General features: G+C 39.1%; 1 protein-coding gene across 2 annotated transcripts in view; it reads right to left on the bottom strand.

The window, feature by feature from the left end:
• Positions 1 to 1,461: 1,461 nt before the first annotated feature.
• The window catches only part of GCLC (glutamate-cysteine ligase catalytic subunit), a 37,114-nt gene continuing 23,506 nt past the window's right edge, over positions 1,462 to 15,069 (bottom strand). Inside the window, exons 7-16 of one of the 2 annotated variants that reach the window (XM_032104642.1) lie at positions 13,856 to 13,930; positions 12,884 to 13,000; positions 11,924 to 12,062; positions 11,279 to 11,391; positions 10,509 to 10,601; positions 9,656 to 9,760; positions 7,520 to 7,601; positions 7,320 to 7,423; positions 7,107 to 7,227; positions 1,462 to 3,175 (exon numbers count right to left, since the gene is read on the bottom strand). In XM_032104642.1, the coding sequence (XP_031960533.1) occupies positions 2,970 to 3,175; positions 7,107 to 7,227; positions 7,320 to 7,423; positions 7,520 to 7,601; positions 9,656 to 9,760; positions 10,509 to 10,601; positions 11,279 to 11,391; positions 11,924 to 12,062; positions 12,884 to 13,000; positions 13,856 to 13,930 (1,155 nt within the window). In that variant the 3' untranslated portion in view covers positions 1,462 to 2,969. Of the gene's footprint in view, positions 3,176 to 7,106; positions 7,228 to 7,319; positions 7,424 to 7,519; positions 7,602 to 9,655; positions 9,761 to 10,508; positions 10,602 to 11,245; positions 11,392 to 11,923; positions 12,063 to 12,883; positions 13,001 to 13,855; positions 13,931 to 15,069 lie in introns of both variants that reach the window. The other variant, XM_032104641.1, reaches the window with a different exon arrangement.

A 15,069-nucleotide genomic window follows, 5' to 3' on the forward strand; every position in this document is an offset into this window, starting at 1 on the left:
AGTGAGAATATGTGTGAGAAACAACTCTGCAGACACCAAGGTCAGAGAACAAGGAGGGAGAGGAGGTGTTCCAGGTGCTGGAGCAGAGATTCCCCTGCAGCCCGTGGTGCAGAGCATGGTGAGGCAGCTGTGCCCCTGCAGCCCATGAAAGACCATGGGGATGCAGAGATCCACCTCCAGCTCCTAGAAGAACCCCCAGCAAAGCAGACAGATGTCCAAAGGAGGCTGTGATCCCGTGGGAATTCCACAATAGCACAGGCTCCTGGCAGGACCTGTGGCCCTGTGGAGAGAGGAACCCAGGCTGGAGCAGGTTTGCACCACTCCCAGAAAGGCAAGCTGCTTGCAGAGCTCTGTGCACACACAAAAGGAGACATTTGAAGGATGCATGCTATAATAAAAGCATAGCTATAATAATCCAGAAACAAAGACATTTGAACATAAGTAGTCTGACTCAAGAGAAAACTGGCATCAGAGTTCATAGCATCAAGACCTCTGGAGATCACAATGGAATCTCCTAGCTGAAAACTGAGTGAAAGGCATGAAGCATGTTACTGGGATGAACTGGGGCCAACATAATGATCACTGAAAGTGCCACAACTGCTGCACAGTTAAAGTCTTTGGGCAAGGAATCAATCACAGTTCACCTCACGTGTCTGATGCTTCTTCCCCTCCCTTTGCTCACATGATTGTTGGAAAGGTCATTATTTCCATGAAACCACTTCATGATTGCAGGACCAAAAGTCCTGAATTCATAGCCCAAAGGAGTTTCTCATGCTCTCTGCAAAAAAGTCAGCCAGCACTTGAGGCTTGGACTAGGGTTTGCTTCTCTACCTCAGAGTGGGCACAGAGAGAGGTGGCTCTGTTCTAAGTTGTATTCAAAACTAGTGGCAAAGCTTGCCCCCTCTCCCTGCAGCAACTCTGGTTTGCCCTGTGAGAGCCCTCACGACACTGTAAAAAAAGACTGGATCACATACTTCAACTCTTCATCTAGTGACTGTAAGATGCTTAGACACTACAACCATGCATGTCTCAAAAAACAGCAGCAGCTCTTGTTTGATCTCACTCATCCCTTTTGGAAACATGCACACAAGTCAGGAGGGAAACTTCCAGCCACAACTTTCAGGACATCATGACAAAATGTTCTCTCACAGGACACATAGTCTGCCAGAAGGGTGATTCAATGTCAACTGAAAGGGAATAAGGACATGTATTGATGCAGTACCAGCAGAAAAGCATTCCAACTATTTTTAGGGGTCCTCAAAGCACAGCAGCTCATGCTGTGCAATCAGAGAGATGCTACCTTGACAATAGCAAGGACTTCTATGCTGTAGAAGTGGCAGACCATTTGTCTGAGTCCTGAAAAGCTCCACTGTGAACAAAGTGAGTCTGGGTGAATTGTACTTGCCAGGTATGCAACTCCTCCTTTTTTGAATCTGAAAGTGCGGATTCGAGTCATGGAAGTGACCAACACATACTGCAAATTTTATTTTTATTTCCTCATTACAGAAACTAAATTGGCATATGCCTACACCTTAATTAAAACAAATTCACCACTGCAGAAAAAGAGCATTCTTTTTATTCTCTAAAGCACACCTGTCAACACAGAACAAAGTGTAATTCAGTACATAAAAGCTTCTTCTTAGTGCATCTCTCACTGCAGTTTCTCCATTAGTTCTTTTAAAAGAATCATTACATCTTAGGTATTTATATATGCTTGCATTAAAGCTTTGCATCTTCTACCCCTAATGCAATTCACTTCTAGAAATCAGTTATGAAGCTAAATCAAAAAGGCCCCTTAAGTTTGCTTTATTTACAGATGCAATGGCTGAATTTAAATACTTTACAGTCACTCCCAGCACCAGCTTCCAATTCAAAGGATTAGTGCATTCCAAAATTTCTCTTGAAACTGTTTTCTAGAGGGGATTAAGTTGTCTATAACTACAGCTACGTAGGTAACCCCAGCCAGCTACATAAATTAGCCTACAGGAATTAAAACATGCTGACAAAAATACTTATAATTCATAAAATGAGAAACTCCATCTTTAGGAAGAATGGACAGAAGTTTGGTTTTGTGCTGCAGTCATTGTCGACTATAGGAACACCAGCAGTGTGGGAGAAGAGCAGTCAAGCAGGCCGAAGTCCAGAGCAGCTGTCTCTGGTTCCTTTGTGAAGAGAGCTGTATGTCCAGCTCTCATTTCCTCCTCTCTTTTGACACATCTCCCATTACTACTTTTTTGGTGAAATCATCTGGCAGATTTCTGAACTGAGACAGCATACAGCTTATTTCAGAGGGGAAGAAAATAACTGTGCATCTGCAGGCAGCCTGACTTGCATTATCTGAATAAAGACAGATCTGTTCCTCTGAGTTTTACAGTTTACAAGTGGATGCAGGTCTTGTGGCAACTGAGAAACTGCTGTAAGATTAACAACTGGGATGCACATATATTTGTCTGTTCTTATATACTTTCAAAACCCAAATGGAAGGAAGAAGTATCTGTGACTCAGGTAGATCCAGAAGGACTTTTTTTTTTCTTACACAATAAGGTAAATTACTTAGCACATTCCAGGTTAAAAAAATTACAGTAAACATTCAGTAACTGGAATGCATATAATATAGAAGTACCATTACATTTACAAAGCTGTTCAGGACAATTTTTCTTTCTATATTAAGCATAAAAAAGTTACAAGCTAATTCACAATAACTTTAGTTACAATGTTATTAAAATACATTGATGTTAATCATAAAAATATTTTACTATTTACATGTACATTGTATAAACCTTAACAATAAGAATATGCCTATTTTAGGATGCCTTAAATGAGAATTTAGGCAGATTGGCCCATTTTATAGTGCAGTATCCCTGTTTTGGTCTTCACACCATGAAACTGTACCAGATTCACAGTATCTTTGCTAGTGCTTTGCTAAAAGGCTTAAAGTTTTTATTATTTAAGAAGCATTCATTCATTCATTACAAAGAGTCAGTTTTGTTTCCACTTTGTTTCTTATTGAATCCTACCCCCAACAGTTCAGGACACTCTGCCTGGCCTTGTGCGATTTGGTTGCATTTCCACATAAGGCTGTAATTAATTTCATCAGTTATCACACTGTCTTGCTTGTAGTCTGGATGCTGTGCGATAAATTCCCTCATCCATCGAGCAACTGTCATTAATTCTCCTGTGGGCAAGAGCAAGTTAAATTCCACAGTTTATACACTAATTTAGCAGTACAACATCTAGAGTTCTGTGCACTATACACACAATGAGTAGCCCATGCTTTCATGAGAAACACATTCCTATATTTTTTGGTTTTCAAATATGGCGGAACTGCAGGCACAATTATGCTGACATAACCCAGATGGTCTAAAAGCCACTTATCTGGTGCGATTTTCAAACTTTTACATGTTCCAGTGACATAATGCAGAGGGAAGTAGCAGGTGGAGCAGGTGCTACCAACAGATTGTACAGCAAAAGGTCTTAAACATTTCATTTAACAGAGAATCTGTCTGAGATGAATCAACAGACACCTCTGCATTACTTCATTTATATAAAATAATTTTGTAGTTGATCCATCCAACCGAGCTGCTAGTTTTGATCAGTCAGCCTTGGCTTACTATTCTTTCTCCCTCTGGCAGCTACTCTAGCAAAAAATAGGCTGGTTCCAAATCATACCAACTTCTGGTTTGTACACAGTGCCTCTGCTTCACTACACAGTTCTTGGGTTGGTCAGCAGGTACTGAAGGGTCCCCAGCACCTCTATACAAGGTCACCCAATGACACACACCCCTTGCAGGAGACTGGTATCCCTATGAAGTAGCAGCTGGGGACTGGCTGGACACCAGTGTCCAGGCTGCTGAATGTTGCTCTTGAATGCAGCATGTGCAATCAAACCTTAAATACTACAAATTTAAGGTAGCTCTGACAGCAAGACATTAAGATGGGCTGATGGGATGCTCAAAGAGCCTAGAAAAACTTTCATGGCTAGCTACTGGAACATCAGCTTCGTTACGAGAGTGGAAAGAGTCAAGGGCTTCTACTACAGAAGTCTTTGGTTTAAGAATATTATAAAAGCCAAGAGGAATCAAGTTAGAGAAAGCATGAAGGAACACACAAATAAAAAGTAAAAAGAATCCAACACTATGTGAAAATATCCTAGCAGTGGTTTTGAACAGATGTACACAAAGACAAATCAGAAAAATTGCAAAATGTACAGGAAAGAAAAGCAGAACAAAAAAGGTTGCTAGAAATCAAAATGTGCTCCAAAAACCAGAAGTAATGTTTTAAAGGAATGAGGTCATAGTTTACACTTCTACATAAGCGGGCAGAAAAAAAATTACCCAAGGGGCTTTATTTGTTGAAGACACTAAAATCTCAACATGAAAACTTTCTGACACCAACAAGAAGCAGGAGGCCTGCAAGAAAGTCAGTGGAGTCAGGAGATGAGCCGAGCAAAGCTTAAAAAGAGACTCATGTTTGAACTGCAAGCCGTGCAGGTGTCAGTGCTGGCGGAGCCGTCCAGCACACACCAACACAGACACCTAGTGGCCAGGCAGCCCAGGCACTCCTCATCCTCGTCCCGCTGTACCCTGCACACCTTCACTGGGAGCACAGCCAGCGGCTCTCCAAAGTACATCGTGGGATAGGCACCACAACTGACAAAAGGTGTGAGACACCTTCCAGGCAAGGAGAGACAAGACAAAGCCAATTTTAAGTTCAGGAGCAACAATATACTGGAGAAGTGTGCACAATTATGAATGCTGATGACAAGTGAGTAGACAAATATGATTCTGCAACACAGAACTAGAAGGCGTATCATGGAGTACCTGTGAAGAGCACTTAAACACGAAAAATTACAGAATTCATTTTTGCAAAAAGCATATAATAGAGCTGTGTGAATTTTATTGTATGACTTTAGGGGGATCAAAAGTGTAACTGCTTCAAGAAAGGTAAGGCAAAGATAATGGAAATCACATTTCTGAACGCTCATCAAGCTCTGATTACTGCACTGCAGGCAGCCAGGAGCCAGGAGAGCACACCAGGGGCAAGGACCGCTTGCTGCTGCTACCTCAGTACTGCTTTCACTAATATTTGGTGGTGGTCAGCAGCTGCTGCCTGCCTAGCAAATCTGTAGTCTCACTGAGTGGTGGCAGTCACATACCATCTGAACACAGACCAGGATAGTAATGCCTTGCTGTGCTGCAGGAGAGGATGTGACTGAAGCTCAAATGAATGATGTCGGGGCAAGGTTACAGCCACAGCAGCTAAGGTGTCAGTGGTCTTAACTCATGAGTGCTGTGTTCACCATTTGAGAAATCTGAAAAATGGCCACTCTTTGTGGATATGACTCATGCTAAACAGGCTGCAGATCAGGAGCATTTGATTTAATATAGAGAGTAAACTAGAATAATCAAAAACTTCCAACTGAGAATCATCACGGCACAGTAATACAATACCTAATGTTTTTTTATTCTGTGCGTTCTAGTTCTTAAGTGTGGATACAAATATGCTGCTAGCAAGAATTTTTCTTGCTTCTTTCCAGTCCTGTGAGATGTTTTTCTCTCTCACAGAAGATATTAGTAGATAATATATAAACTATATACTATGAACACCTGTGACCTTGCAAACCTTTGTTTATAGTATAGTAGAAAAATATTTTGACAATGGATTTTAGCCAATCACCCCAAGGGGTGGCTGATCCTTTGACCAATTAGACTATGAAGAAAAAAGTCTATAAAAGAGTTGTAAAATAATTAAATAAATCAATCTTGCTGCACAATTCCTGCCTGCTGGATCTCTCTTCTCCTCCCTACGGCTGTGGGATACCGCGACACTTAAGAAGCCTCATTTAGAAGTAATTTCATAAGTTCGTAAGAGCTGAACTGTAAACCGTAGACTCTTATCTACCTACTCTCACAGCTCTTAGGTCTGTGTAAATACAGGAGCTGACTTTTGCAATGACTGCAACTTTACACGAGGTAGTGAAGTTTTTCGTTGGTGGGTAACACCTGCAGCTGAGGTTGGACCCAGGTCACTAGGCCTTAGGAAAAAGACTATGCTAGACTTATGCATTCCTTGTTTTTTCAACAGCATTTCTCTGAAGGGAAAAAAACCCCAACAGACAAGGGAACATTTAAAAACATGTTACCACTCTGAAGTACTGCTAAAGTAGTGAATTACCAGATAAGACACAATTCCGATTTCCACCTCAGCTTTAGAAAGGTCTTTACCTAAAAGATTCTACAGCAATTTTCAAGAATTAAAAAGGAATGCAACACTTTAGTTTAGAACTGGGGGAGGGGAAGAAAAAAAAAAGCCTTGACTTATGAGGCTAAAATTAACCATCTAACTAAATTTACATCAGTGCAGGTATACAGGGGGTTTACACAGAAAAAGTTAAAAAGCTGCTGCAGGCTGAGCTAAGCACACAGTTCTGAATTAAGTTTAGCTTGCATCTTTTACTCACTATATGGCTGCATTTTAAGAAGAAACATAAACAGTCATTATACACCTTTCCTGAAAAACATTGCAACGTGGGAAGCCAGTGAAAGAGTCTGCTCTGCCTTGAAGAAGTTCTGCTACATGCGGAAGGACTTTCTAATCAGTGAGCTAAAGCCTAGGTCCCATGGTCTAGCAGACCTGAGTTTAGACTTACGACTGCTTTGGAGCAGCCAGCTTTGTAGTCACACCAGTAATACCAGGCAAGCGATCAGACCCAACCTCAAATACTCTCACAACACTCAAATGACAGGGCAAAGTGGACTAGTGTATGTTTAAACTACTACAAAGTGGACAATACAGTGGCAAAAGCAGCAGTAACTGGTGAAAGCAGCAGTAAATCATGTTGAAAAGCACCATCAAGGACTGGATATATACTACTCTCTAAACCATGATTGTTACTCTATCAGTTACTCCTAATTTAAGTTCTAAAATGGATCACTAAACATTAAAAATCAAAAATAGACAGGACAAGATTTAAGCCAGAGAACACACTCCAATCCTTTACTCTAATGATTGAACAGCTAACGAGACATCCACAGCTGCTGTCAGTTTTATCCAACTGAAAGTAGAAAAAGGCCAAGAAAGTCAATGTCCAAAAATGTCAAACATACCAGAGGCTCTCTTTTTTATTAGCTTCAGATAGTTTAGGATGGTGCATCTTGTGTCCACATCCACTTCCATGTTTTCAAGATAGGAATTCAAAATTGGGATCAAACCAGGAAAGACTCCTTCCTATGTAAGAGAACAGAATCAGTATAAAACACACTCAGTCTGGTTTCTGGGAGGGTAGAACAGAATGTGTTCCGGGTAGAAGAGGCTATGACCTTCCCATTGATAATTGTATCAATGCTCATTAAGGTGTACTCTTCTGCGTCGGTGCCTGTCCCATTCTGTGCAGAGCCACATCCATCCACAACAGCATTTCCACCTTCATGTGTGACAAAGGGAAAGGAAAAAATGGTTAAAAGGCAAGACATGCTCTAAACATCCACAACAGTGTTAGTCAGATTACTTGATGTGATACCTTTGCATATATCTTTTCTGAAGTAAAACATTCCCTGTCGGACAGCATCTCTTTTCTGGGCCACCTTCATGTTTTCATCCACCTGGCAAAAAAAGTATTTCAGAGATCTATGACATTTTTAAAAAGTAGGATTCTACCAAACTGTCACATTTGGGTTTCACAAGTTGAAACATCTGTATTTCTTACTATACTATACTTCTTACTATTTCATCACACAAACTATGAAGGTAAGTTTTATTTCATTCTTAAGTGTCCAGGACAAACCCATGAATAGATGACATTTAATGAAACTGGGTCTCCAGCAGAATAGGTGACAGTATCATGTTAGAACATGCTATGCTAATTTAAGTTTGGATGAAAACACAGGAACATTTATGATTACTTCTTTGCATATTTAGATGCAATTTAAATAAGTACGGAAGAAGAAAATTTCAATTTCCCTACCCATAGTTTGCTGCTTTTATTAACAAAATCATCACTGTCTTTAGAAGAATTATCACTGTATTAAACAAACTTTCAGAAACAGCATTCAAGTAACTTTGCATGGGAATTGTATCTATTCCATTCCCAAACATCTGTTAGATATTTCAACTTAGATTGCTAGCAAAGAAGTTCTAAATTTCAGGCCTCTCGAAAGTCCTGCAAAGTACAAAGTACATATGCTCTGCAAATGACATAAGCATTGCTCTATCTTTCTGGATGGAAGATTTTGTCCAAGTTCTGTGGTTGGTCTTTTCTCAGGGAATTAACATCATACAGCTTTTGGGCATTAGCTTTACCATATTGTCTTCAGAAAAAGAGATATGATTTGCTGAATTCTTTGTCTGACCTTAATTAAAGACTATGCAAAAGCTTCACTTCTTACCTTTCAAAGCTTTGTTTTCAATTCATTTTACATTATGAAACCTATTTACACAACAGGCTCTCTTGAAAGTTTGAAAGAACTCCAGTCCCAGCTGACGAGCGTTCAACCACATTCAATCAGACAGCCAAGATTAGTGTGAGATTAGCCCCATAACCCCCTATTATTTTACTTGAAAGAGGCAGGCTTACCAATAGTTGTGCAATTCTGTGTTGCATTACCTGCCAAATTGCTTGGCAAGCTCAAGCAATTTTAAACCCCCCAGCCCTATGATTCTGTTCAGGTTCTTTCAGCACCTGATCTCTTATTCATTCTTAACTGGTAGTTAAAAATTTTGTGCTTTTGAGACACTCAAATAACAATGTAATTATGTAATCTAAGTGCTAAATTGCTGCATTATTTATGAAGTCTGAACTCCCTGACTTCAGGGAGTCATACCAAATGCATGGTATGATTACTGTAAATTTATGACTTCAATATTTTTCTCCATTTTAATTAAAAAACTCTATGAAAAGCCACGGGATACTATGGCTATGCTGGATTTTCCAGCATAGCGTCAAAAGCCTTCTGCCCTACAAGATCTTTTTCAAAGTTACCTATAACATTGCAAGAGTCTCTATCTAAAAAGACATTTTTTGGTCAAGTGCCTCAGAAAGAGGACACACAAGGACAATTTCACACAAAACAGTTCAGCAATTGTGAGGGCAAGATTAAGGAAAAAGTACATTTTGCATGGCTCTTCTGTCTAAAGACAAGTCACAGTTGTGACCAGAACCAGCAGTATTTGTTTCCACTCAAGTAACTGTGTAACACTAAGCATGCTGAGCTCCTCCTTTCCCTCTCCACCAGACACAAACATAACACAGAGTAAGAGCATGAGATGCAGGCAATATCCATGCTAAGGTAAGTCTGAAGCATTTATTTTGACCTCCACAGGTTATTCTCCCCCTGCATGTAAAATGGGGAAAACATGCCCTTTCCCAGCCTCCAAGCAGCCTGTGACAGTGGTATTTCACAACATTTCTGCAGACACTGCTAGGCATCACAGAAATTCCTACAGCATTTGTCTGTGTTTAATTTCATGAGACAGCAGTAAAATATTTGTTTAACACTGTAGAGTTGAAATTCAAACTACCAGTACAGATGAAAACTGACTGAAAGACAAAAATGACTGTTCTGTAAGTGCACAATTTCCTAGCTTGCAGGGGATAAAAATCAGACTTGATGCAAATCCTTTACATTTAGCTCTAATAGATCTGATCTTCCATACTTACCTTGGACAAAGGAATGAGAAAATCCAGTTTATATGACAGAATCACTCTGGTTAGCAATACCACAAACACAACATATGCAGAGTTTTCAAAGTCTGTTAACTGGACCTAGACATGAAAGGATTAGAGATTCAATTACTTTTAGTGGGAACACACTCATGCAAGTAGTCAAACAGCAAGGACAGCCTAGAACAGTTTGACTCGGATGTTCATGTTGGTACTTGTGTTCACACACACTGCACTCGCCGAGGGCTGATGCACGCACGCAATCACCAGCAGTGACTTCCAGCGCACAGTGCACGCACACGCTTCAACAAACTCAATCAACCCTGCAATTTGATGCCAAAGCACACTTGTGTTTCTAAAGACTATCTAATAACCTGCACCTTCAGGCTCTCTGTCTAATTACAGAAGTATAGTAGCTTTTAAATTTCCACTGTAAAAGGATTAAATTCAGAGAGCTTAGAAACAGACAGCTATAGAATAAAAGCACTTCTGAAAGAAACAAAACTCTGACAGTGGAATTGTTCAGTACCAGGAAATGTACTGGAAAAATACAGTCTCTAGAAGCTAAATGGGGCTTTGTTTACTGCTGCTTTAATACAAGCCTAATTCCTTTCCCCATCACCCCAAATCCATTAGCATGCGTTGCTGTGCTGCAGCGAATTCTCCTGTCAGTTACATTCCCACAGTCCATGTCTGATTAAATACTGCTGTCCACTTCACTTGCATCTAGCGAATCAAAGGGAAGAAAACACAGCACAAGTAATAGGAGTTTGATACTGGATGGCAGAATGCCTGGTACTTTTCCACTTAAAAGGAAATGTGCTCTTGTACATATTGATGTCTTCCTTACCTCCATAGGTCTGAATTCCACTCTCCATCCAATATCTGAATTTGGAGGTGGTGGCTTAAACCTCATTGTCTGCCAGTTTGTAGACTGAATATTCTGCAAAGCACATGAAATAATCTGTCACAATCAAGATACACATCATTCTATAATATAATCAAAGAAAAATAAGCAGATAACTAGAGTCCTAGTATTTTCCTTGGAACAGTGCATCAGGCTAGAGAAGTGGTTCCAAAGTAAGTGCCATAACTTCCTAAAGCCTACAGTACAACTAACTACCCATCCTAGGAACAAATATGTTGTACTTTCTCATGCTATTTTTGTTGAGTATTATGTACAAGACACTAAGGGACTAACATGCAGCTGACTTTATTTTTTCATGAGGGGCTGACACATCCCAAACTAAAAAGGCCTAATATGACCATAGCTATTATCTCATAAAGCTGTAAAAGGGAGCTTTCTACATAAATAAAATACAAACCAGTTTTTAGGAAGCCTTAAAAATTAACAGTTCCCCTTAACATTTATATACATAGCTATAATTTAGGCTCTTCATATTTTATTTGGTTTAAACTATAAGCCATCACCTTCTAAATAAAAGATAAAATGAATAAATGAATGTGCTTATAACTGCAGTCATATGCTAAAGAACTAGTTGAAGTGAAAAATCAATGAAAAAATTCTTAGCTAATACAACCATCTTCCAATTAAGTAGCATTATAAAAATAACCAATCATATATACATGTTTATTAAATTCCTCTAAATCAAATGTAACCTCAAAATGGTCGGATTCATTTGCATCATCTAGATGTATTTTCTCCTCAAACAAAGTCAATGGGTCTCGAATGAACAAGTGTGCAATATGCTGTGCCAAAAGATGGTCAATACCTACAAAATGAAAATTCAAACAAACAATTCACACATATCAAAATAGGTTGTAGGAAATGATTTTTTTTTACAAGACTGAAAATATCTAACACTGCAATGCTACCTCAACCCACCACATCCTGTTAAAGTTTAAATGATGACTTCAGGAAGGAAGGTGATGATTAAAAAGAGAAAAAACCCCAAAAATAAACAGGTTCTTGTTTGGAAATGGCAGCTGAATATTGGTGTGGCTGCCATTTTTCCTGTTTCCTGATGCATTCTGTGCCATGTTTCCTACAGCAGTTCTGCTCTCTCCATAAAAATAAAACCTTAATTCCAGCTTGAGAAACTCAGTTTGATGCATTAGGGACAGTTTCTGTTACAAACGAATCCTTTTTAAAAAACTCTTAAGACCACTCTACACAGATACTTCCTGAGTAGAAGTCACTCTGAGGGCTGCACAATGCTTGCAACAAACAAGAACATAAACACAAAATATCCCACACACTGCAAACATAATTCTTAACCTGCTCATAATGAAGCAAACACTTACCTTCCTTTATTAGGCGCTCGTAGATATCTTTGTCTATTGTCAAATCAATGTCATTGTATTTCTCACCACATTCAGATAGATAACTGTCTATGGAATCATATCTGGATTTACTGATTCTATAATGGTTGTTCTTCAGTGGCTATATAATTTAAGAATACAATATTTTAACAGCTTGTTAACAATGTTACCTAAGTTTTGCTCACTAATGACACTTTGAGAATTATAATCCTATTTAAAAAACCCTACAGCCTCAATTAAAATTATTAAAAGCACGAGTCTTAAATAGGCTCAATATAAAGTGATTCTGGAATTACGACTATTTTGTTTGCAGATGTATGTATCTGAGCAAAAAATCAGTCTTCACACATTGACTAGAATTCTCTAGCAGTGGAAACGTTTTCCTGATGTAATATACCATTACCCCAAGCACCTGGAAAGCATTAATAAACACATACCAACAGTTTCACTATGTGCACACTGTTAGAGCTGCCCTTAAAATATGTAGTTCAAGAATTCTTTCAAGTAAATTTTAAAAATTATTTACTTTATGTAATTTTTTAAGTGCCTTGAATGAAAATTCCTGCTTAGAGAAACTCTTCAAGTTCTGACACCTGGCTCTCTTCATATAGTTCTAGTTTATTCTACTCAGCAGCACCTGCTATTTAATTCAGTGCAATTTTTGCCTTTTGGGCTCAAGCACAAATTGGAAAGTTTCATCACAGGGGACCCTTTTCAGCCAGCTGTGGAAGACTGGGATTGCACACCTAACTAAAAATATTTATCTGTTAACACACTATCCAACCAAGGTGAGTGTTTACACCATCTCTCCTGTATTTACCACAGAGACCATCACATTCCCTGGTTAGTGATTCTGATGAGCACAAGCAGAATTTCATACTAAAGGAGATTTAACTTTTTTGCCTGAAAAACCCCAGACACCTACTAGGTAACATGACTTACCTCTAGCCCTCTCTCCTCCCGCGTTCGATCATCCACGGAAGCAGAGATCACTCCCCAGCGACAGTCAATGTCAGACACGTAGCCTCTGTAGAATGGAGATGCAGCACTCAACGCCATCTACAATGAAACAGCCCGTTATCAAAACAAAGGACAGGCCAAGGAACCAAAAGCAAAATACAACCCCACTGGAAAGGGAACATGCTGGTCCAGAAGGGACTGAAGTATATATACTTCAGTTTAACAAACAGCCAAAGCCAGAAATATCTCAACTGCTCCCTCCAAAAAACGCCTGGGTGAAGGGTTACCATTCCTGAAGTGGCATCTGACACTCCCCAAATATTTTACCTCTACAGATCAGTGTTTAAGGAACACAAAAATGATACTGGCAGTAGCATTTCTGACAAATCAGCAAGTATTCTGCTCGCACAGTTCACCTGGCAATCATTTTATTTGGTTTATTTTTGTTTGGCCAAACACCTTAGTAACACAGCTGGAACGTACCTCACTTGGGGCAGGATCTACTCATCATCCAGACCAGACAGTTACCTTATTTTTGTAACTCCCATTATAAGAAGCTGTTTACGACAACATGCTTATAAAAGGGACAGATTTACACAACTTAAGCTGAAACCCTCTATAACACCAGAGTTGAAAAATCAAAAATTGTTTTAAGGAGCAAGCTTGACTTGTTTTCATGAAAAACTGCCCAAATCTATTTCTGAAACTATTTAACAAGAGTCTCATGCATGTGGGAGTGAGAGCGGAGGAGAAGAAATAGACACAAGGGCCAAGAAGGAACAGATATCATCTGTTTTGTGGTGTCATCTGCACATTAAATAGTTAACACAGCTCTTGAAAGCATCTTCTCCCAGAGTACCCAATTTGTGAGCTTGCAATTTGGATATTGTTTTTTTTACATACAGTGGTTTTGCCACTAAGGAAGAGTTCATCTGACAGATGTCCATTACTTACCACAATGGGACAAATTGTAGCTAGCTGATCATAGAGATACCTTGCTTCAGAAATGCTGCAAGCCTGAAATGTTACCTGTTGGAAGATGTACAATTGCTATCACAATTTCTATAATCATACAAGAAGCACAGTCTTCCTACATTTAAAATCAAGTATATAATATAATTATTTATATACTAAAAGCTTTAGGGTTTTTTGGTTGGTTGGTTGGTTTTGTGTGGGTTTTCACCCTAAGTCTTGGGCACATTTCTGCCCCACCTACCAGTAGCATTTATATTAGAAGCTTCTTTCCATGCCATTTCCATGTTCATTAAAAGATTTCGGACCATAATGCTTCCATGGTGAGGCTAAATATACAAACACTTGCCAGAATCAAAGAAAACCGAGTTAACATCTAGAATACACATGGGTGAGTAATGCACCTTCAGGAAATAAGCCAGGAACCTACTTACTTAGAACAACAGTCAGACACTATTGTAGATTTAACATTTGTTTTATGTGACGCTAATCCTGTTTTAAAGAACATTTCAAGATGCCTTTGGTCCTGAAAAACTGTGGAAAAAAAAAGAATATCTGTGTATCTACTGTAACTTTCATTAAAAAAAAAAAAAGTCCAGCTTTTTCTGCATTAGCGGCCAGAACTCAGCAAAAAAATAGAAAAGAAATACTTGCAGAAAAGTAGTATTTTTGTGAAATTCACTCAGAGCAGCATCAAACAGAAGACATATTTCTAGTAGCAGATCTTATCCTCTGGGCCTTGCAAACCAACACTTTATGAATTTAAATAATGCAGAGAGGGATCAGTCTTAAAACTCCCTTTGTCTTAGCAGTTTACATACTCACAGATCAGAGGAAAACTTAGATGGGAATGTACCTCTGTACCACTGTCATAACGTTATACAACAGGCTTCAGCTCTATATCAGCATTTCTGCTTGCTGTCCTGAATGCCAGTTGTACACAGGCTTTCCTCTTCCAAGGATAAGAATTAGAGAGTACCACAAAACACAAATGTTATTCTCAGCTTGCCACTAAACCAAACTGCACCTCAAGTAAGACAAAAAAAAAAAAAAAGGACAACCAACAAATCCCTCCAAAACTCCTGAGTTCACTGGTACCTCAGTGAACAGATGGATTTTTTTGGGGGGTGTTGATGATGGTGGTATAGTGAAAATACGGGATTTGTTTGTGTTTGTTTCGTCTTTTTAATTCTTCA

Source organism: Corvus moneduloides, chromosome 3 (genome assembly GCF_009650955.1).
Source record: "Corvus moneduloides isolate bCorMon1 chromosome 3, bCorMon1.pri, whole genome shotgun sequence".
Classification (NCBI taxonomy): Eukaryota; Metazoa; Chordata; class Aves; order Passeriformes; family Corvidae; genus Corvus; species Corvus moneduloides.